The 21,941-nt window shown below is 47.2% G+C and overlaps 1 protein-coding gene across 1 annotated transcript in view; it reads right to left on the bottom strand.

The window, feature by feature from the left end:
- BUB1 (BUB1 mitotic checkpoint serine/threonine kinase) overlaps nt 1-21,941 on the bottom strand; it is a 640,511-nt gene that overhangs the window by 352,165 nt on the left and 266,405 nt on the right. Inside the window, exon 17 of the mRNA XM_069234708.1 lies at nt 12,678-12,762. Within this exon, the coding sequence (XP_069090809.1) occupies nt 12,678-12,762 (85 nt within the window). The remainder of the gene's footprint in view (nt 1-12,677; nt 12,763-21,941) is intronic.

Raw genomic sequence — 21,941 nt, 5'->3', positions numbered from 1 at the left:
TAAGCCTCTAGTAAATAGTACCCCTGGTACACACGGCATGGGTACCAAAGATGGTCCCCAAGGACTGAAGCAAGTATTGTGCCACCCTTAGGGCTCCTCACCTAGTACATGCAGACTGCATGTCTTGGTGCAGTTAAAAGTGAAAACATGACAGGGCACACCGCCTGTGGGCCATGTCCTTTAAAACTGCATTCAATATATGTAAGCCACCCCTCTAGCAGGCCCTACAGCCCTAAGGCAGGGTGTATTATATCACATGAGGACATATTTGCTATAGCAGATATGCCCCTGCTAGGTCTGCCACTTCTTAGACATACTGAGTGGCCAGGGAACCCATTTTAAGTACTCCCCAGCTATATGATGACTTCAATAAAAATAGGGATGCTTGGTGTCAAACATCTATTAATAAATCCTCACTGATGCCAGTGATGGATTTATTAATACATGCACCCAGACGGCACCTTAGAGGTGCCCCTTGGAAATCTACCAACTACCAGTGTGCAGACTGACTAGTTTTAGCCAGCCTGCCACCACCAGACCCCAAGGGTGAGAGCCTTTTCTCTCAGGCAGTCAGAAACAAAGCTTGCTCTGGGAGAGGTGTTTACACACCTCACCCAACAGGATGACTTGTGAATCTGCATTCCAGGGAAGGGGGCTTCAAAGAAGCCTACCGTCTTTTGTATGCAGATCTGCCTTCACTCAAAGGAGAGATGCCAACCGCAATGCCCCAAGGCCCATTTAGCACCTGGACAGATAGGAAATTTAGTAGTCAGAGAGGTGTGTCCACCCCTCAGTTCAGTCCCACCCCTAAGGTGAGCCGGTTGTTTGGACACAACATTTAGAAATCTGCCATCTTGGTGTTGACAGATTTAGGAACCCTGGGACAGGGTTATGCCCACTTCCCACAGGAAGGAGTTATTTAGGGGGTGCAGTAACCCTAGCAGTAAGTAGCCCATTGACTACTACCCTGCTCTGCCTGAAAAGCCCGTAAATTCAGTATCTAGGGTAGCCCTTAGCACTAGGAAATCAGATCCCGCTGGCCTGAAGGACACTCCAGAGACGCAAAAGCGAGGACTGAAGACTGGTGACTGACTCAGCACTAACCTTGCCAACCTGCCTGCTTACTTCCCAACAATGGTGGCAAAGTCATGTCATCCTCCAGCTGCTGAAGCTTCCAAAAGCCTGGGAAGACTGCAAGTCTTCACCCTCGGATCAGGGATTTTCCGTGGAGTAGCAGGGCTGCTCCCCTGCATCCTTGCAGGCACCCAAGAACTGCTGAAAAGGACTCCGGACCGTCAAAACCACCGCCAGACTGCATCATTGCACCCGAGCCTCCTAGTCAGTGTTGAAGTGGGCCAACAGTGCCAACCTGGTCCCCAGCCTCTCCGAAAACAAAATTCATTGCGGGTTTCCCACAAGCAGAACATATTTTTTATGGTCTAGCAGTAAAAATGTGAAACTGTTTTACTGTGGAAGACTTGGTCACTCCTCTGGGTTGGGCTAGGGAGCTCTAGACCCCGAGAGAGGGGTTCGTCCATGTTGTGAGAAGACAGAATAGTTCATCCTGGAATAGCCAGATGCCACACTTTGCAGGAAGTGGTTATCAGGACAAGGGAACCTAGCAGCCCAATGGCTACTGTCCATGTCTATCCTAAGGGCACTTGAGCATAAATGCACCACCTGTGGCACTCACAACTCAGATCTCAACTGGACGAGAAAAAGGTCCGAAGGACTGCCCTGCTGCATCGTGGAACCAGCGGAGAGGCTACACAGGCATGGACTGCAACTGATGAACCTGGTGCCCAGCAAAGAAGAGGGGCTCTGACTGCTGTACCCTGCTCAAGGATAAGTTGTCTCCAGAGCCCAGCCAAAGCAAAGAGACTTCAAAGATCAGTTGGTTGACCTATTCACAGGACAGGGCCACAACATCTGAGAAGCCTGCTGGGGCAAGTTGGTAGCCCAGAATTTTCAGACGGCTGCCAACCTCAACCGTGCAGCACCAATGATCAGAACTCAGGCGATTAAGGTAGCAGAGCTCGCCGAGCACAGCTTTGTCACTCAGAAGATGCATCATTGTCTAGGTAAGGATTTGAGTGTGACCATGATACAGAGTAACTAGCAGGCCAGTGGCGACTGGACTTCTACCAGCATGGAGGATTTCAGAGGGAGTTTGACTCTGTTAACCAGAACTGCCTCACCACTCTTGGTGGACCAGGGTGTAGCTATAGGAGGACCTCCACCAAATGTACTGCATTAACAGCATCCTTCAACATCTTCAGCATTCTTCATCCCTTGCATCAGGACTACTTCCTTAAGAAACCACTGCAATGGATAAAAGTGCCTCAAACTGACTGAAGACAGCTTCATCTGCTGAGTTAACTTCCTTTGAGGAACTTGCTGGTCCCCCGGGAGTTGGTGAGTAAGTGACCACAAAACAACTAGCCCACCTTTTTGGTGTAAAGGTTAAGTGTCAAGTTTGTTCAATCTACCAATCCGTGCTTGCGGCAGAGTGAAAAGCTTTGATTTATTATGCCTTGTAAATTCTATATCTAAAGAGTCCTCTGGTGGACCTTTTTCGCTGCAATGTGTGAAAGTACAGTCTATTTTTATAAAGTGGTGTCGGATCTCTTGAGTGTTGTGGGGTTTCTGGAGTTGTCTCCGATTTCTTGAGTGATGTGGATTTCTTCACTAGTTTTGATGCTCTTTAAATGCTCTACACTAGTTCCTTTGTTTAAATCTTCCCACCAAATAGAACACCAACAGGAGCCTAGGAACGAGCAACCACTGATCAGATTCATTTGAGCCTATTCACAAGTCAACAATAAAGTAATTAACATGGGACACTGTATTCCTCCCAGCCATATCAGCAGGGAGATTTATCAAGACTCAGGCTTTTAACACCAGAGAACCTTTACTGAAATGTACAAAAGACAGGCCAAGTCATAATAAGGACTAAACTCTAATACATACCTAAAGTACAGACTGAATTTCACCTCAATTAACCAGTACTCTCCAAAGCAATCTTTCAAAATCCGACAAGTCCAGCTGAAAAAGCACTGCCCTAATTACACTTTAGGTGTCCAACTTCTATCTGAACAGAACTAAACAAATAAAGCAATTTAACCTACTTCTACTATCTTGGCACCACCGATGGGTCTCTGTTAAACATGGAACATAGAGATGCGTGCGTAGCTGCAACAATCGCCTTCTATCATCATAAAAACAGGAAAACCTCAAACAGTATTTTTAAGTAGATTTTATTTGAAGTTTAACATAGCAAGTACAATCCAATCATTACAAACATCTCTAGAGCGCATGATTACCTGAAAGGAGTCATGGCACTGAGAAACAGCTCCATTCCCCATCTATATACTCTGTTACAAGGTGAACTGCCACGTGTTCGGCAACTTCCTAATTGACTACGGTCTGAGACCCTCCGAAGAGTAGGCATGTTATTCCAGAGACTAGAGGCCTGTACAGTGAATACCCTATCACCAAGTCAAAGTTTGAATTTAGGATACCTCAAGGGGAAGGCATCCGAGTAGCGCAAATAACAACCAAGGCAGTAACGATTAAACTTGTCCCTCAGGTAGGCACGGACAACCTAACAGAAGGCCCCATGGACAATGCAGAGAGACTTCAAATCAATCCTTTTTAGAAAAGGAAGGAAGTGCAATTTGTTAAGAGCAGTAGAAGAAGAGGATGAACTGAAAGAAAGAGAGCCAGATGCACGGTAGTAGTCTGAATGCAGGAAAGGCATTTGATTACATAGTCATGAGAAGCCAATAAAAGAACATTCCCATAGTCTAAAAGACTTAGGATAGTGGCCTGAACAATCAAGGTCTGTGAATGGCTCGAAGAAGAGGCAGTAACTGAGCATTTTCAAAACTAAGGAACACATGTATGCCAATCTATTTAGTTGGGTCATTTGAGATAAACCTCTGTCAAAATGGAACCCTAGGTTCCTAATACCAGACTATCCAGCAGGTGGAGAATCAGAATGAGAGAGCAAAGAGACTGTGGGAAGAGTACAAGGCATCTAATTCATAGTACAACAGAGAACTAGTTTTATCCAAAGTCAATTTTAGGGCATAAGAGGTCATCCAGTTTTGTGCATACAGTGTTCAAAACTCTCATAAAGAGCAGGTGCTGTAGAGTCCACTGAGGTGCCCTGCAGGGTACCATCTATAAAATTATTGAAGAAGACACTTCTTTTTGGGGTTAACTGAGCTACTGGCTTAACGTAAATATTGAGTAGATTGGGTCTCAGTGCTAGTGTTCATTCAATACGAAGGTTGCAAAGAGACATTTAGAAAAAGAAGGGGAAGCATTGCACATCATGGTTAGTCCAATGGGCATGGCATTTCAGAAACGTAGTCCTAGATTTGTGCAATTTAGCACAGCAGAAGAAACAATGTAGAAAAGTGCCTCCTTTGACATGGTGTCCCCCAAGCCCCCCTCAACACACACACACACACACACTTTTTGCCCCGTTTCTGATGCCATTTCGACTGAAAGTTCACTGGGTGCCTGCTAAACAGGTTCCTAGTGCCAAATATATTTCCCTAAAACTGCACAGTTGTTTTCCCCAACTGGCAAACCTTTAATTGGCACTGTAAGTCTCTAGTAAATGGTACCCCAAGTACCTAGGGCATGGGGTACTAAAGGAAGGCCCCTGAGCGCTGCAGAACAGATTGTGCCACCCTCAGGGACCCTCTCACTAAGTGCACATAGTGTTGCCTTTACAGGCTGCGGGTCTTGGGCAGACCTAAAATGAAAACATGACATGGCATACACAATCTGTGTGCCCTATCCTCTGAACACTGCATGCAATATATTTAAGTCATCCCTTTGGCATGCCTTCCAGCCCTAAAAGCAGAGCGCATTATATTACATGTGAGGGCATACCTGCATGAGCAGTAATGTCCCTGCTAGGTCTTTGTCAATTTTCAGAAATAGTAAGCGAACAGTGCAGCCATTTTAAGTACATGTGCTGGACACTGGTCATTACGAGTTCCCCAGCTACATGATGGCTTCACTGACAATAGGGATGTTTGCTATCAAACATCTCGTATTAATAAACCCTCACTGAATCCAGTGATGGATTTATTAATACATGCACTCAGAGGGCACCTTAGGCATGCCCCCTAGAAACTTACCATCTCCGAGAGTGGGAACTGGCTGGTCAGAACCAGTACAGCCACTTTGGACAGTTCTAGCCCCCTGAGGTGAGAGACAATGCTCTCGAGGGCTCCGAACAAAGGTGCGACTTCCTCTTCCAGGCAGGATGGACATTACAGGGCCAGGAGCATCAAAGGCCTTGCCGCCTTTGAAATGTGACTCCAGCCTCTCCAAATGGTGGAGGACGGTGACCCCCAGTTCCTGACCCGACTTTTGGCAGTAGGTAAAAATTGGAAAATTAGGTAAATGAGGAGGAGTGTCCGCTTCATGCCAGTCCCACCCCTTCGGTGAACAAGCTGAAGTGGATACTACTTTTTAAATTCCTCCATCTTGCATGAAAGGAATTAGGGTTAGGGCTATGCTACTTCCCAAAGTGGTGGTCATAGGAAGGGTGTAGTCACCCTAAAGGAGAGTAGCCCATTTGCTACCACCTGGCACTCAATGTAACACCCCTAAATTAATTATTTAGGTGGCACCCCTGAACCCTAGAATCAAATTCCTGTCAACCTAATAAGAGCCTGACAAAACATAAGTCGCCCAAAGATAAGACTGAAGAAACCAACTGACTTGGCTCCAGCACTACTGGCCTGTCTTAAGCCTTAAAATAAACCTACACCCAGAAGATAACTGTCCTGAAGCCCAGCGACCTCCAAAGCCTGGGGAAGATTGCCTGCTTTCAATAAAGAACAAGCATTCCAGTGGACAGCGGATCTGTCTAAAAGAAACATCTCTTAAGAAGAAAGAAGTCTGTCTGAGGAACCACAAAACCATTGCCTTGAACCACCTCTGCACCAGACGTCCACGGCCCGAGACCAAGTGGCCCATCAGTCCAGTGAAGGTTCCCCAGCGTCTCTGACCCAGAGTCCATCGTGGGCTGACCCTGCCGGGCTCCACAGCAACACCTGCAGCCTATATCCAAGGTCTCCCCCTCACAGAAACCTGCTGGGTAAGCTGCTTCTGACGCCAAAGGATACTCTGCACCCGGATCCCCTGGGCCTTGGGAAGAGAGACCGTTGGTGTCACTACAAGCCCTGGCATCTTAACATACTTAGGCAGCTGTGGGTTGACCTCTCCCGACCCCCTAGCAGGAGCCTGAAGGCAATTTCTGAAAGTGATCCCCTGCATTGACTAACTCTGGGAGCCAGAGGCCGTGTTGGCACTGAGCACCCGGCCACCCCTGTGCACTGAGTGTTCAAATTTGGTGCTGCCTTGTCTTCCCCCTCCCCCCCCCTTCCATTGTCCTGGCTTCAACTCTAGGAGATCCACCCCCAACACAGCTTTACTCAACTGTAAGCAGCTCTGCGGCGGATACCCCGTGTCTCCGAGCGCCCAACGTTGCGCTGGCACACTGCACCAGGCCCACCATTGCACTGTGCCGCTGAGGGTGTAAGTTTGGTGCTTGCCTCAACCCCTGGAGACCACCCTCTGACATTACCTGGGAGCAGCATGTCTTCAAACCCCCCCCCCCCCCCCTCACCCCAACAAGTCTCCATTGACCAACATTGGGCACCGACCCAGACCTTGGCACCCAGCCGCCACCTTGAATGCACACTTGGTACCAACCTGAACCTAGCCCGGTGCTAGCCTGAAACCCTGAAAACTGGGGTTCCAAGTTTTCCTCCCATGCGCTAACATTGATGACTGAAAATTGCACTGTGTTTTATTTTTCATTTAAAAACGGCTTTCCTTATAACAAAGTTCTTTGGTTCAAAGCATATATAAAAGTAATTGATATTTTTCCAAATGGGTCTCAGGTTTATTCTTTGAGTGCGTGTCATTTATTGCCTATAAGTCTAACAAATGCTTAACACGACTCCTTGGTAAGCCTAGCTGCTAGCCCACAATACCACAAAAAGGGCACTAGACCCATCTAATTCTGCCTCTATAAACCTTTGGGGATCCACAGGACTCTTTGCACAGTGTACCTCATTTCAGTGCTCTATATAGAAAGCCAAAGCTTACTACACTGACCACAGAAATTACAAGAAAGTGAAAAGAAAACAGCAGGTTGTAAAAAAAGGTGCTGACAAACCCTTAAACCCTATCCACACAGAGCATGGCCATCTCATCAGCACTTTGTAGATTTTACTTGGCAGCCAAGTGGAGGAGCAGACACGTTCACCAGACATTATTGCCTGGAAGTCACTGCAGACAGTGATACAGCAGTGAGGAAGGCAATTCCATCATGTATTCAAAGGCGAGCCTGTCATTAGATCGCACCATACTCCTTTGATGTATATAATGAATAGAAATGTTAGCACTGCTAACTATTCAGATTCAAGCATTTCAATCTATGTAAGAGCCCATGCTGGAGAAAAAATGACTTACCTGTAACTGTGGTTCTCCAGCGTTGGCAAATTGGCAAATTTCATATATTCACATGCGGCCCACCCTCATCCCCTCTATGGACCTCATTTTCACTTTTATGCCACAAAATCTGAGTTGTGAAGTCTTCTAGGAGGGGTGGGGTGGACAGCACCCTTTCTTAAAGGCCCAAGCTTTAGCCAATGAGGTTGAGATGGAGGTACTAAAAAAGTGGGAACAACTGTATATGGCCTTTACAGCTGTCAGGACTTTTACTGCCACTGTGATTCTCATTTCCAAGGGAAATGATTCAAGAATTTGAATCTATGAAAGATCCACTGCTGTGAACCAATTTGAGCAGCTCTAGTAGAGTATGCCAGACACAGTGTGAAAAGGGCAACTGACATGACTCGAGTAAGAACATGGAGCACAGAACACATTCAAAACAGACTAAATGTTTTAGAAGAGGTCTGGAATGAATCACTGGAGCATAACTGCAAAGCACAGGAGGCAAGCAGGAGGGGACTGAATAGTTGGGAGGAGAGGGGGAATCAGTGCAACATCACCCACTAAGGGACGAGCAGAGGGCGTGCACACAAAGTAATCCAGATAAAAGCACAAAATGACAATGCTAAGAATAAAAAACAGAATTCAAATACAAAAATGACACCAGCACCCTGGACAGGAGACTTTGGGCAGAGCCTTGGGTATGGCTCTTTGTAACTTAAAAGCACTATTAAGGAGAAGCTATTTTATATCCAGGCTCCTTGAGCCTCACCAGTAATCCAGTAAACGCACCTTTGAAAGAAACTCCGAAGGGCTTCAAAGGAAGACCACAAACTGAAGCAGGCAGTACTTAGGTGCCAATTCACTCAGCTGAAAATTGCTAGTTCCCAGAAAAGGTGTAATGGATAGAGGTAAGACAGGCTCAAGGACAGTGGGACAGACACGCATGTTCCAAGGTGTACCCCTACTTTTTGCTTTGGAAACACTACTGGTTGCAGAGAGAAGGTGGGGGAAACAGTTGATGCCAGAGATGACCATTATCATCCAATAAATGCTGATTCGCTGAAGGAATCTTCCACAAGTGTGTCCCCTCCTCGATAGAAAATAATCACTTGGACAAAATAATTTATAATTATTTAAGTTAACAAAGGAATAAGTTATGTGCTGTTGCATTCTTTATACACTCTGGCTGTGAAGCTAAACAACAAGTTACTTACTTTCGGTAAGGCCTTATCTGGTAGAGACAATATCTAGTTTCAGATTCCTTACCTTAGAATTTCCCCAGGCGTCAGTCTGGATCCGGAGATTTTTCTCGAGCAGAACCCCTGCGTGCCAGTTAGGTGTCATCGACCAGCTCAGGGTCCGCAAGTCCTATATAGGCCCCACCCCGGCGTACTGACGTCAGCTTCTTTTCTCGACTTTCCAAACCAGAACCGCAGAAACATGAAGAACACGGACCACAGATGTGTAAAAACGACGGCTCTGAAAGGGGAGCCTCTGTCACTAGAAATCAGTTCACAGAGCGGGGAAGATGTGTGGGCGCGTAAGGAATCTGAAACTACAGCTCTCTACCAGTTAAGGCATTACCGAAGGTAAGTAGCTTGTCCATCTGACAGACATCTAGTTGCAGGTTCCTTACCTTAGAATAGATACCCAAACAATACCATTGACAGAGGTGGGTCTGCAAACTAAAATCATACTAGACAGTCCTGCAGGACTGAACAGGTAAAGTGCCCATCCCTACAGACCTGACTGTTCAGGAAGTAGTGTTTGGTAATCGTGTACACAGATGCCCACGTTGCTGTAAGACAGATGTCAATGGCTGGAACTCCAAGTGCTAATGCAGTAGTTGCAGCTTTAGCTCTGGTAGAAAGAGCAGGCAAATATTCCAGAGGTTGCTTCTTTGCAAGTGGTTTGCACATTTTAATGCAGAGCACAACTCATCTAGAGATGGTTGTCTTTTGGAATGGCAGACTTTTCTTTGCACCCACATAACCAACAAAGAGTTGATCATCCACCCAGAAATCTTTGTTACGATTAAGGTAGAACACCAATGCTCTTTTTAGATCCAGGCGGTGGAATTTCTCCTCTTTCTTAGGAGGATGCAGGGGTGTGTAAAAAGTAAACTAGGTGATGGATTGGCCTACATAGAAGGGCGTAACCACTTTTGGCAGAACGGGGGCTTTAGTGCAAAGCACCAGTTTGTCAGGATAGATTGAAAGGTAGGGTGGCTTACATGAGAATGCCTGGAGCTCACTCTCCCTGCGGGCAGATGTAATGGCCAAAAGGAAGGCTGTTTTCAAAGTGAGAAGCTGGATAGGACAATTGTAGAGAGGCTCGGAAGGAGCACACATCAGAAATGTCAAAACTAAATTCATATCCCATTGGGGCATAATGAATGGAGATGGAGGAAACATAAGACTAAGGCCTTAATGGCACCTATTTACACTAAGAGACTTAATTAAGAAAGGCTGATCAGGCAACCGCAAAAGTGCAGAAATGGCAGACAGAAAACCTTTGAGAGTGCCCATAGCAGAGCTTTGCTGGGCCAGAGAAACGATAAACAATAGGACCTCAGAGACAGGGGCAGAAAGTGGGTCAACAGACTTGTCTGTGCACCATACCACAAATTTCTTCCGACAGGAGTATATTGTTTTGGTGGAGGGATGCCTGGCTGTCAAGCTTACGTCATAGACGTCGGGCGGAAGGTCAAAAGCTCTCCCCACACAAGAAGACAGAGACTGGATAGGTTCGGGTGGAGAACCCTCCCCCTGCTGCTGCGAAAGAAGATCCTCCCGAAAAGGCAGCCTGATCAGAGGATTGATGGCCATGCTCAGTAACTTGGGATGCCAGACTCTTCATGCCCCGTTCAGAGCCATAAGGATTACTTGGATCCGGTCATTCTTGATGCTCTTGCTGACCCTGGGCAGAAGGTGTAAGGGCGGAAAGGAATACAGGTGCCCTGAGTTCCACTTGAGACTAAAAGCGTCACCAAGCGATTGCAACCTTGAAAACTCCAATGCACAACACTACTGGTATTGCGAGGTCTCTGAGGAGGCGAACAGATCCAACCAAAACTCTCCCCACTGCTTAAAGAGACCTTGCACCACCTTCGGCTGGAGACTCCATTTGTGATCAAATAAGTACTGTCAACAGAGTTTGTCCGCTCTGGCGTTCAGAGAGCCTGTCAGATGTTGAACCGCCAGGAAAATGTCCTGATTTTACAGCCACATCCAGAGGCACAGCGCCTCTTGACAAAGGGTCTGCGACCCCACCATGCCGATTGTTGCTGTACCACATGGCAATGATGTTATCTGTGAACACCTGCACTACCTTTCCCATGACAGAAGGAAGAAATGCTTTCAATGCTGGTCTGATCACATGGAGCTCCAATAGGCTGATGTGGAGTCTGGACTCTGCCGGAGACCAGATGGCTCAGACCTCCACCTCTTCCAGATGGCCGCCCCATGCCAGGAGTGATTCATCTGTCACTACTGTCAGATCTGGTTGGGGAAGGGAGAGGAATCTGCCTCTGACCCAATCGCAGTTTGTTAACCATCACTACAGTTCTTGCTCAGTTCCTTCCGAGATCTGGACCATGTTGGAGAGATTTCCCTGACGCTGCACCCACTGGAACTTCAGGTTCCACTGCAGAGCGCACATATGCCATCTGGCATGTGTCACCAGCAGGATTCAGGAGGCATGAGGCCCAGCAGCCTCAGAGCCATTCTCACCGAAGTCCAGGATAAAGGATGAAACATCGGTATCATAGCATGAATATCCTGGACTTGCAGCTCAGGAAGAGAAGCCCAAAACTGCACTGTGTCCAGAACAGCTCTGATGAAAGGGAACGTCTGAGAGGGAGTCAAGTGTGACTCTGGCACGTTAAGTGAACCCCAGCAAATGCAGGTCGTCTAACATAGTCTGGAGGTGGAAGACCACAGCCTGGGATGAACCCACCTTCAACAGCCAGTTGTTGACGTAGCCGGCGTAGAACCCAAAGGGACTGACTCCGTAGGGTCCGAAGGTGCACCAGTGGTGTCGGACAGCCCAAACATGAGGTGGTTGGTCTCATAGATTTCTTTAAGTTGGGCAGGGGTCCCGGAAACTTTGGGAGGTATAGAGTCAGCCCAGACACAGGCTCCACAGAGGAAGGGCTAGATCGACAACGCTCCTGTTCCCTCATCTTGTCGGTTGACGGATGAAGTGAAGTCGAAGAACATTTCGCTTTCGTCTACTTCTTATGCCTCAACTTTCCCTATCGTCCTGAGGATTTGGAGTTGGATGACAAAGAGGAGGGACTCTGCAACCTACCCAGAGACCTTCCTCTCAATCAAGACTTAAATGGAGTCGAGCGCCAGGCAACGAGCAGCTCTAGGGACCGCTCCCTCAAAGCCTTCGGATTCATGGCCAGACACTCGGAGCACAACTTCAGGTTGTGGTCCAGACACCAAAAGGCACACCAGGTGCAGGTCTGTCATGGACATCACCCAGTGACAGGACCCGCAGGGCTTGAACCCAGTCTTCCGCAAAGACACCCCTCGACGCACCAGGAGTAGATTATGCAAAAAGCTTCAACAAAAAGTCGAAAAAGACCAGTCAAAAAGGAACTGACGGGTAGTTCTTTCTTCAGATCAGCACTGGCTGGGTCAGAAAGAAAAGAACTAACATCAGCCCATCAGGGTGGAGCTTATATAGGACCCGCAACACAGGCGCACACGACACCGACAACTGATGTGGAGCCGGTCGACGCCACTGAACAGTGCTTAGGGGTACTGCTCTAGGCTGACACCTGGGGAAATTCTAAGGTAAGGAATCTGCAACTGGATGTCTCTCCAGAAAGCCTTAGTAGGCAAGCACATTCACTAATATTGGTTTAGGCACACTTGGAAAGAGACTGCTGAAAAGCAAAAGAAATGACTGGAACACAGACATAGGAAAACAGAATTATGACACTGTACTGATTAGATAAATATTACATTGTGAAGAAAGGTTGCAGGATTTTGCTGGAGAAGATATCAACTTTATCCTAGTAGGTTCACTAGTAGGTTCAAGACTATGCCTAGTAATAGCTTGCACAGCAGCATAATAATCACACTACTTAACTTTGCTGGTCATTTGTGGAAGAATGTAAGAACTTCATCAATCTCATTAAAATTAAAAAAGTATGTTTAATACATGCATACCTTAGCTTCCTGGTTTTTGTTGTCTGCATTATATTTTCCCCAGTTGAATTGAACGTCTGTCTCATACTGTCATCAATAACATTTTCTGAAATGGAAATAAAGCTGGATTATTTACTACACCTATACACCAGATACAGTGGCTTTATCCTCAAATTGTGTCTCACTACATCGGAATAGGAATCCTACAGGCCACACCATTCCAAAATGGTACTTTTATGGTAGCAAAATTGTAGTCTTCAAACTATGAGGACAGGGGCAGCAGAGGATTAATTGTTTAAAGAGCACAGAAGGTCAAATGAGGGTATTAATACAGAAGGAAATGGCTTTGATGATGTAAGCATGAACCAAAAGGATGAAAAACTTCAGGGGTTGGCTGTGCACATCATATGAAATGGGAAGGCTTCGGAAAGGTTCATTAAATCGGTGAGTGCAGAGTTAATTCAGTAGAGGAAGGCGTGCCTGTAGAGGACAGAATTGATCAGTGAGCTGTTAAAAATAATTAGCAAATGTAGGAAAGTACCATCTTTCTAGCATAGTTACCCCCACTTTTTGCATGGTGTCATTGTGTTTAGGGTGTAGTACACTGGGATCCAGCTAACCAGGACCCCAGTGTCTGTCCTCTCTCCTCTAAATTTGGTTACATCGTAACAATTACACCCCACATACTGGTGCACCTATGTAAGTCCCTATTATATGGTCTTTAGGTATCCAGCGCATTGGTACACCAGGGGTGCCTATGGGTTGCAGCATGTATTATGCCACAGATGTGAGCCCATGCAAACATGTCTGCAGGCCTGTGTGAAACTGTAGATATAAAGCTTGCCTTATATCACAGTCACTGCACATCAACACTGTAAGTCACCTCTATGGTAGGCCCTTCAGTCCAAGGGCAGGGTGCATGATCTTTAGTGTGAGGACACTCTTGCATAAGCAGAGGTGCCCCTACAGACCCTAGACTTCATTCCCTGAGCTTTGTAAGTGCGGGGAAGCCATTTTAAGATTTTCAATGGACCCTGGTCAACACGAGTAGTCCAACTACATAATGGCTTCTCCGAACCTAGGCATGTTTGGTATCAAACATGTTGGAATCCTGCAACTTCACCAATCCCAGAGTTATCGCATATTATAAACTCTAGGGTTTCTTTCGAGGATTCCGCCCCCCTTCCCATTTCTGCCTGTACAGCCTTGCATGGTCTGACTGCCAGCCTGCGCTGCTGTAGACCCCCCAGACACTGTTCTGACCTCTTGCTGCTGAGCCTCACTTAAGCAGGGAAAGGTAGAACAAAAGGTTTCCTGTAGGAGGGAGGTGTGACCTCCTCTCCTTTGGATCTAGGTGTCTCTTGGTTGGGGTGTGATGGCCTCTCTGCACCACCAGACTGCTTTGAAGGGCACATTTAGTGCCTTGCTTGCACAAACCAGTTTACACCAGTGCAGAAGCCCCCTGTTTTGTCTGTTGAGAAACCACACAAACGACGGGGGAGTGACCACCCCTCTGCCCAGCTTCTCTCCCCTAAGAAGGTGTACAAAGCTCTGCCAGGTGGCCGGTTGATTCTGTCATCTTGGACAGAAGATGTGGAGAGGACCCTAAGAGTATCTGACTAGTTAGGTCAGTAAGATGATGTAAGGAAATGCCTCCTTGGCATGGTTACCCCCTGACTTTTTGCCTTTGCTGATGCTATGTTTCGAATTGAAAGTGTGCTGAGGCCTGCTAACCAGGCCCCAGCACCAGTGTTCTTTCCCTAACCTGTACTTTGGATTCCACAATTGGCACACCCTGGCATCCAGGTAAGTCCCTTGTAACTGGTACCCCTGGTACCAAGGGCCCTGATGCCAGGGAAGGTCTCTAAGGGCTGCAGCATATCTTATGCCACCCTGGGGACCCCTCACTCAGCACAGACACACTGCTTACCAGCTTGTGTGTGCTGGTGAGAACCAAACGAGTAAGTCGACATGGCACTCCCCTCAGGGTGCCATGCCAACCTCACACTGCCTATGCAGTATAGATAAGTCACCCCTCTAGTAGGCCTTACAGCCCTAAGGCAGGGTGCACTATACCATAGGTGAGGGCACCAGTACATGAGTACTGTGCCCCTACAGTGTCTAAGCCAAACCTTAGACATTGTAAGTGCAGGGTAGCCATAAGAGTATATGGTCTGGGAGTCTGTCAAACACGGACTCCACAGCACCATAATGGCTACACTGAAAACTGGGAAGTTTGGTATCAAACTTCTCAGCACAATAAATGCACACTGATGCCAGTGTACATTTTATTGTGAAATACACCCCAGAGGGCACCTTAGAGGTGCCCCCTGAAACCTTAACCGACTATCTGTGTAGGCTGACTGGTTTCAGCAGCCTGCCACAACCGAGACATGTTGCTGGCCCCATGGGGAGAGTGCCTTTGTCACTCTGAGGCCAGTAACAAAGCCTGCACTGGGTGGAGAGGCAGGAGCTGTCACACCTGGCGGTGAGCCCCAAAGGCTCACCCCTTTGTGCCAGCACCGCAGGACACTCCAGCTAGTGGAGTTGCCCGTCCCCTCCGGCCAAGGCCCCCACTTTTGGCAGCAAGGCCGGAGAAAATAATGAGAAAAACAAGGAGGAGTCACTGGCTAGTCAGGACAGCCCCTAAGGTGTCCTGAGCTGAAGTGACTAACTTTTAGAAATCCTCCATCTTGCAGATGGAGGATTCCCCAATAGGATTAGGGATGTGACCCCCTCCCCTTGGGAGGAGGCACAAAGAGGGTGTACCCACTCTCAAGGCTAGTAGCCATTGGCTACTAACCCCCCAGACCTAAACACGCCCTTAAATTTAGTATTTAAGGGCTCCCCTGAACCTAAGAATTTAGATTCCTGAAACTACAAGAAGAAGAAGACTGCTGAGCTGAACAACCCCTGCAGAGGAAGAACAGAAGACACCAACTGCTTTGGCCCCAGTCCTACCGGCCTGTCTCCTGCCTTCCAAAGAACCCTGCTCCAGCGACGCTTTCCAAGGGACCAGCGACCTCTGAATCCTCTGAGGACTGCCCGACTTCGAGAAAGACAAGAAACTCCTGAGGACAGCGGCACTGCTCCAAAAGAACTGCAACTTTGTTTCAAGGAGCAGACTTAAAGACCCCTGCAACTCCCCGCAAGAAGCGTGAGACTTGCAACACTGCACCCGGCGACCCCGACTCGACTGGTGGAGAACCAACACCTCAGGGAGGACCCTCCGGCGACTCCGAGACCGTGAGTAACCAAAGTTGTCCCCCCTGAGCCCCCACAGCGACGCCTGCAGAGGGAATCCCGAGGCTCCCCCTGACCGCGACTGCCTGAACTCCCTTTCCTGACGGCTGGAAAAGACTCTGCACCCGCAGCCCCCAGCACCGAAAGGAACGGAACTCCTGTGCAGGAGTGACCCCCAGGAGGCCCTCTCCCTTGCCCAGGTGGTGGCTACCCCGAGGAGCCCCACCCCCCTTGCCTGCCTGCAACGCTGAAGAGATCCCTTGATCTCTCATTGAAATCTACAGAGAACCAGACGCTTGTTTGCACACTGCACCCGGCCGCCCCCGCGCTGCTGAGGGTGTACTTTCTGTGTGGACTCGTGTCCCCCCCGGTGCCCTACAAAACCCCCCTGGTCTGCCCTCCGAAGACGAGGGTACTTACCTGCTGGCAGACCGGAACCGGGGCACCCCCTTCTCTCCATTGAAGCCTATGCGTTTTGGGCACCTCTTTGACCTCTGCACCTGACCGGCCCTGAGCTGCTGGTGTGGTAACTTTGGGGTTGCTCTGAACCCCCAACGGTGGGCTACCTTGGACCCAAACCTGAGACTTGTAAGTGATTTACTTACCTGACAAAACTAACAAAAACTTACCTCCCCCAGGAACTGTGAAAATTGCACTGTGTCCACTTTTAAAACAGCTTATTGTGTTTTATGTAAAAAGTATACATGCTAATGTAATGATTTAAAGTTCCTGAAGTACTTACCTGCAATACCTTTCAAATTAGATATTACATGTAGAATTTGAACCTGTGGTTCTTAAAATAAACTAAGAAAATATATTTTTCTATAACAAAACCTATCGGCCTGGATTTGTCTCTGAGTGTGTGTTCCTCATTTATTGCCTGTGTGTATGTTAAACAAATGCTTAACACTACTCCTTTGATAAGCCTACTGCTCGACCACACTACCACAAAATAGAGCATTAGTATTATCTCTTTTTGCCACTATCTTACCTCTAAGGGGAACCCTTGGACTCTGTGCATACTATTCCTTACTTTGAAATAGTGCATACAGAGCCAACTTCCTACAGATGACATCCCCGACCCCCTCTGATAGGTGGGTCACTGCAGATAGTGACCAACAACCTTTTAGGGTTACCTAAGGGTTCCCCCAAGGGTGGGTCCTCAGATTCGTCGAGCAAGACTCTACTAGGAACTCTCTGCAAGACATCTGCTGCTCCTGGCATCCAGAACTGCTGCTGGTCTGCTTTTGGAACTGAAACAAGACTATATCCAGCTGGGAGGACTCCCACTGCAACATTGTTTCTCCAACTCCTGCAAGATTTCTGCAACATCCGTGGCTGTGCATCCTCCAGGGTCACAAGGAGCCTGACTGCATCCCAAGAAGCAAGAAGGAATGTCCCTTGGAGTGAAGGAGTCACTCCCATGCATCTGTAGGTACCTTAAGACGACAACAACCAGCTGGTGGATCCTGCTGTCCCATGGACATCGAAAGACTCTGCAAAACAGGTGGTGGTTCTGTGGTGCTCTCTGGGTACAACTTGTCTTCTGGCCAACTTGAGAGATGGTGAGCCCTTGCTGCAGCTACTGGGACGGAACCCTTGTGTACCACAACTGTTGCTCTTGCCAAGGCTTGTTGGCTCTTCCTCCAAGAGATCTTAGAGCTCGAAGAAGCCCCAGCCTCCAGCACTCTGCAACTCCTAGTTCACCTTTCACTCTGCAGATCCTGTGGCGTGGGACTCCTATGTCTACTGCCAGTGGGTCGGGGGGGGGGGGCTGGTGGGGGCTCCAACAATTCCTGCTGGCTTTCCTCCCTGCTGAGAGCCAGCCCCGACACCCCTCCCCCCTGCCAAATACACCCACCCAGCAACCCCCCTTAGGTTGAATTTCCAGGACCTTGCTGGTTCCCAGAATCATGCAAACTTCCAGCAACAACTTCTTCCATTTGCCAATGCGTGTTGGTGGTCCTGCTGACCACTGACTCTCCTACAATCTGGCAATCAATGTGGGGCAGCTCGAGGGTGACTAAGGTTCTTACTGCATCGCCTGGACTCCGCAGCTAGACTTCATACTTCACCGACCTGCAGGAACTTCAGCTCTAGGAGGGTGGGCATTGCCTACCTGCACCAACTGGACATCTTCAAGTGGTTTGGACACGGTCTCCTTCACTTCACTCCTATGCACCTGAGCTGCCAGATGTAGATACTCTAATCTTCTAGGTATCCACAAGTGGAGGGTACTATCCAACCTTCTTTGTGCCAAGTGGTTTCCTCAGGGTCCTCTAAGAAGGATCTGGAATACTAAAAATTCCAACCGCGATGGTCCTGTGTTAGCCTATGGGACACCCAGCTCGATAATAACTCTGCACCCGGGCGCCTGTGGGATTTCCGATACTTACCTCTGGCAATTCCTTACTCCCCCAGGCCTGGGGATTTTAACACACTTACCTAGGTTGGGGCACCTCCATTCTTATACCACTTTCTTAGTATATGTTTCCCCCACGATAAAGTTCCATGTATTTCTATGCTTTTCTGGCCTCTTCCTAAGTGTATATTTTGTGTGTAGATATCGCCAAGTGGATATATACCGACGTTAGTATAGTAGTGGGGTTGTAATAAAGAATACTTCATTTTTGCAACACCTAGTGTGGTTCTTTCTTGTGTGAAAATCACTGACTGACTACTGTGGTAGTCTAAGTGCTTTATACTTCTTGATAAGCCTGATCTGCCCTCCACAGCTACCCCTAAAGAGCTATGGTTATCTAGGCATCAAAACACTATCACTAAAGGATGCCTGGACTCAGTATAGGGTGCCACACCATAGGTGTGCACCATAAACTGACCAAGCCTCCTACAGCAAAGACATTAACCAGGAGAGGTAATTGAGCAAGTTTCCCAAAAAAGAGGCAACACGTTTTGTATGGTTCATAATAGTAAGCACGTAAAAAGACGTGGTCTTGGAAGTACCCAGATGTTGCATGCTTAAAGCCACAGGTAGAGCCTTTAGGACTAGTGCTGGTGGACCAATGGTTGTAAAGGTAAGAATGGAGTGAAGTACCAACAGGAACAGGTAATGATACGAAAGACTGTGCTCAATGCAGATTTGTGGGTCATAGTAGAGAAATAAACAGATGCAGAAAGAGATATTGTGTGCCTGATGTAAAGGTCATGGTCCCTTAGATGTGGAGCTATGGGGGTGCAAATTCACATTTGTTTAGAGCTATAGGGAGAAGTTTGGGAGGGGCTCATAGTGACATATGGATGAGAGTATGATTAGAGAGGCTATGGTGTGAGGCCGAGTGATAAAGACATAGCAGAAATAAGTTGAAAAAATAACAATGTGGAGACTTTGAGAAGTGGAGACTTCTGTTAAGTGCTTGATCAAAGGATCTGGGATAGCAGGAATTCTTTAACTCATTTCATTTACAGTTTTCATTTTCTCGCAAATTTCACCATACGGTTCTACAGGTAAATAGATGAATACATTCTACAAACATTTTCTATGTTCAGAAGGCATTATCAGTATCGGTTACAAAAATACATTGAAAATGTAGATAATTTGTTTTGATAACTTGACACATATTTAACAAACTAAGCATAGTTTAATGTTAATCAAAAATCCCTAGTGTGCATCACAATCTCATAACCAACTCTCCACTACCATCTTCATGACCTACAGAATGCCTAGTACAGTCCTCTGAATGACTCGCTCTTCCTACAGGAACAGACAGCCTGAATATCTAACCTTCAGCATTCCACCCATCCCTTTCCACCCACCAACTTACTTAGGGAGTTCTATTTCCTCACTTTTCATAAAGTAGCTCCTACTTGCGAACTTCCCCTTTCTGACACCTCTGCCCTGATGCCTTCATCTCTAAAAATGTCATCTTTTGGTTATCTCCATTATGAGATATGTTGGTCAAAGATTCACGGGCAGTGATGATCACAAATTGAGACAATTTGCTGCAGCAGCTTCTCCGTGATCTTAATACGCACCCTACACGTCTGCACATTTGGAAGCAATCAAGAAGAAATAAAGAAGTCTTCAAAGATGTTTTTCCACCACCAGAAACCCACTGGATCTACACTTTCTCATCCACCATCTCCACATTTAGCCAGAGCCCTTGCGCAGTGCAATTCAGCACATGACAATGATAAGATCTGAAAATTTATGGTATCTCAGAACCTTCACTTCTGACCTTCCACCTAGTGGAAAGGAAAGCACATATTTATCAGTTTTGTGAAGTGACTATTAGTGACAAGTAAGTATGTTACAAAACGACAATCACAAGGTATTCAGTAAATTTCCAAGCTGTGAATATTAAGTAAATAAAAAATTTCAGCCGACTCCTCAGAAGTTCCTGTGCATGGTCGCCATTTCATTTTCTTTTTTTCTCCTGCCCTCTGTTCTCTTTGGACTTTGAAATGTTGCTCACCTTGCCTGTTTGCCTTATCCCCATTTCCGAGGAGGCATGTCTGTCACATGTGACTCCTGAAAACTCATCAAGCTGCAAAACTACTCCTACTGGTAAGGAATCATAATCAGATGCACGCCATGTAAATACAGAAAAGGATTCATGATGCAAAACTGAATGAAGCAGTGTTTAGTTCCTTGGGAAGGTTAGGCTGAAATGTGGATGAGTTGGCAAACAGGTGCTGTAGTACTCTGTTCCACCTGCGCTTCCTGATTTCTCCTGATATGCATGCAGTATTGTTTCATGAAGGGTTACGGGGTGACTAACATACCATACAGATGACACCAATGGGTTATTTTTGTAAGATCGCTAGGGTTACACCCCTTTTTCTAGTTATGTGCACTGAGGCATGCGGGTAAAGGTGCGCCTGCTTTTCGGTAGCATGTTTAGGTATTTTCCGCTATCCACCATGCAACTGTTCCCCTTGCTTACTGGTGTACCCTTGCTTGCCCTAGCAAAGGATGAAAAAAGTTGGTCCCTTTTGCAAACTGCTTTTGTCTCATGTAGGCAGTGGATGGATGCTCTTCACATGTCCAAAGTATGTCGTGCCCATTTGGCCTGTGACTTTGAATACTGAAAGAAGGCCAGTAGTTGGAAGCTTTGGTTGACGTGGAATTGCTGTACCACGTTTGGTAGTAACTGAGTTTATTCGTAGGATAACCTTGTTCTTGTGGATTTGAAGCGCTTGCATTTGACAGGCGCTGTGGATAGACATGATCGCTATTTGGAACCCAATCTTTAAGATTAGAAACTTCAACTCTGTTTTGTGTATTGGCTCAAATGCTGCAGACATCAATTGTGTGAGAACAGTGTCTAGGTGCCACACTGGTGCTAGCAAAGGTGGCAACGTTTCCAAATTTGTCCTTACATACTGGTAACTCGGTATTTCACTCCACATTGGCATACTGGTCCCCCCTTATAAGTCCATAGTATATGGTACCTTGGTACCCAGGGGCATTGGGGTTCCAGGGGATCCCTATGGGCTGCAGCATTTCTTTTGCCACCTATAGGGAGCCCATGCAAAGGCTTCTACAGGACTGCCATTGCAGCCTGTGTGAGATAGTGCATGCACTATTTTACAGCCATTTTCACAGCACCAGGTCACTTATAAGTCACCTATATATCAGGTCTTCCAACCCTGAAGGCTGGGTGCAAAGTACCTGTGTGTGTGGGCACCCCTGTACTACCAGAAGGGCCCCCACCTCTTCCTGGCCCATTTTCCTGGACTTTGTGAGTGCGGGGACGCCATTTTACGCGAGCAATGGACATAGGTGAATACCTATGTCCAGCTTCACCATGGTAACTCAGAATATGGCCATGTAAGGTGTCTAACATCTGGGAATTGTACCCCAGTACTAATTCCAGTAAAGGTTGCACAGTCCCATGCACTCTGGGGGCTCCACAGTAGACCCCCAGTACTGCCATACAACCTTTTGAGGTTTTCCAGGTAGCCCCAGCTGCTGCACCTCACAGACCGGTTTCTGCCCTCCTGTTGCTTGAGCAGCTCAAGCCCAGAAGACAGAACAAAGGATTTCCTTTGGGAGAGGGGTGTTACACCCTCTCCTTTTGG

The sequence above is a fragment of the Pleurodeles waltl genome, chromosome 5 (genome assembly GCF_031143425.1).
Source record: "Pleurodeles waltl isolate 20211129_DDA chromosome 5, aPleWal1.hap1.20221129, whole genome shotgun sequence".
NCBI lineage: Eukaryota > Metazoa > Chordata > Amphibia > Caudata > Salamandridae > Pleurodeles > Pleurodeles waltl.
Note: the sequence above shows the minus strand (reverse complement) of the source record. Positions and strands in the feature narration are given on the sequence as shown.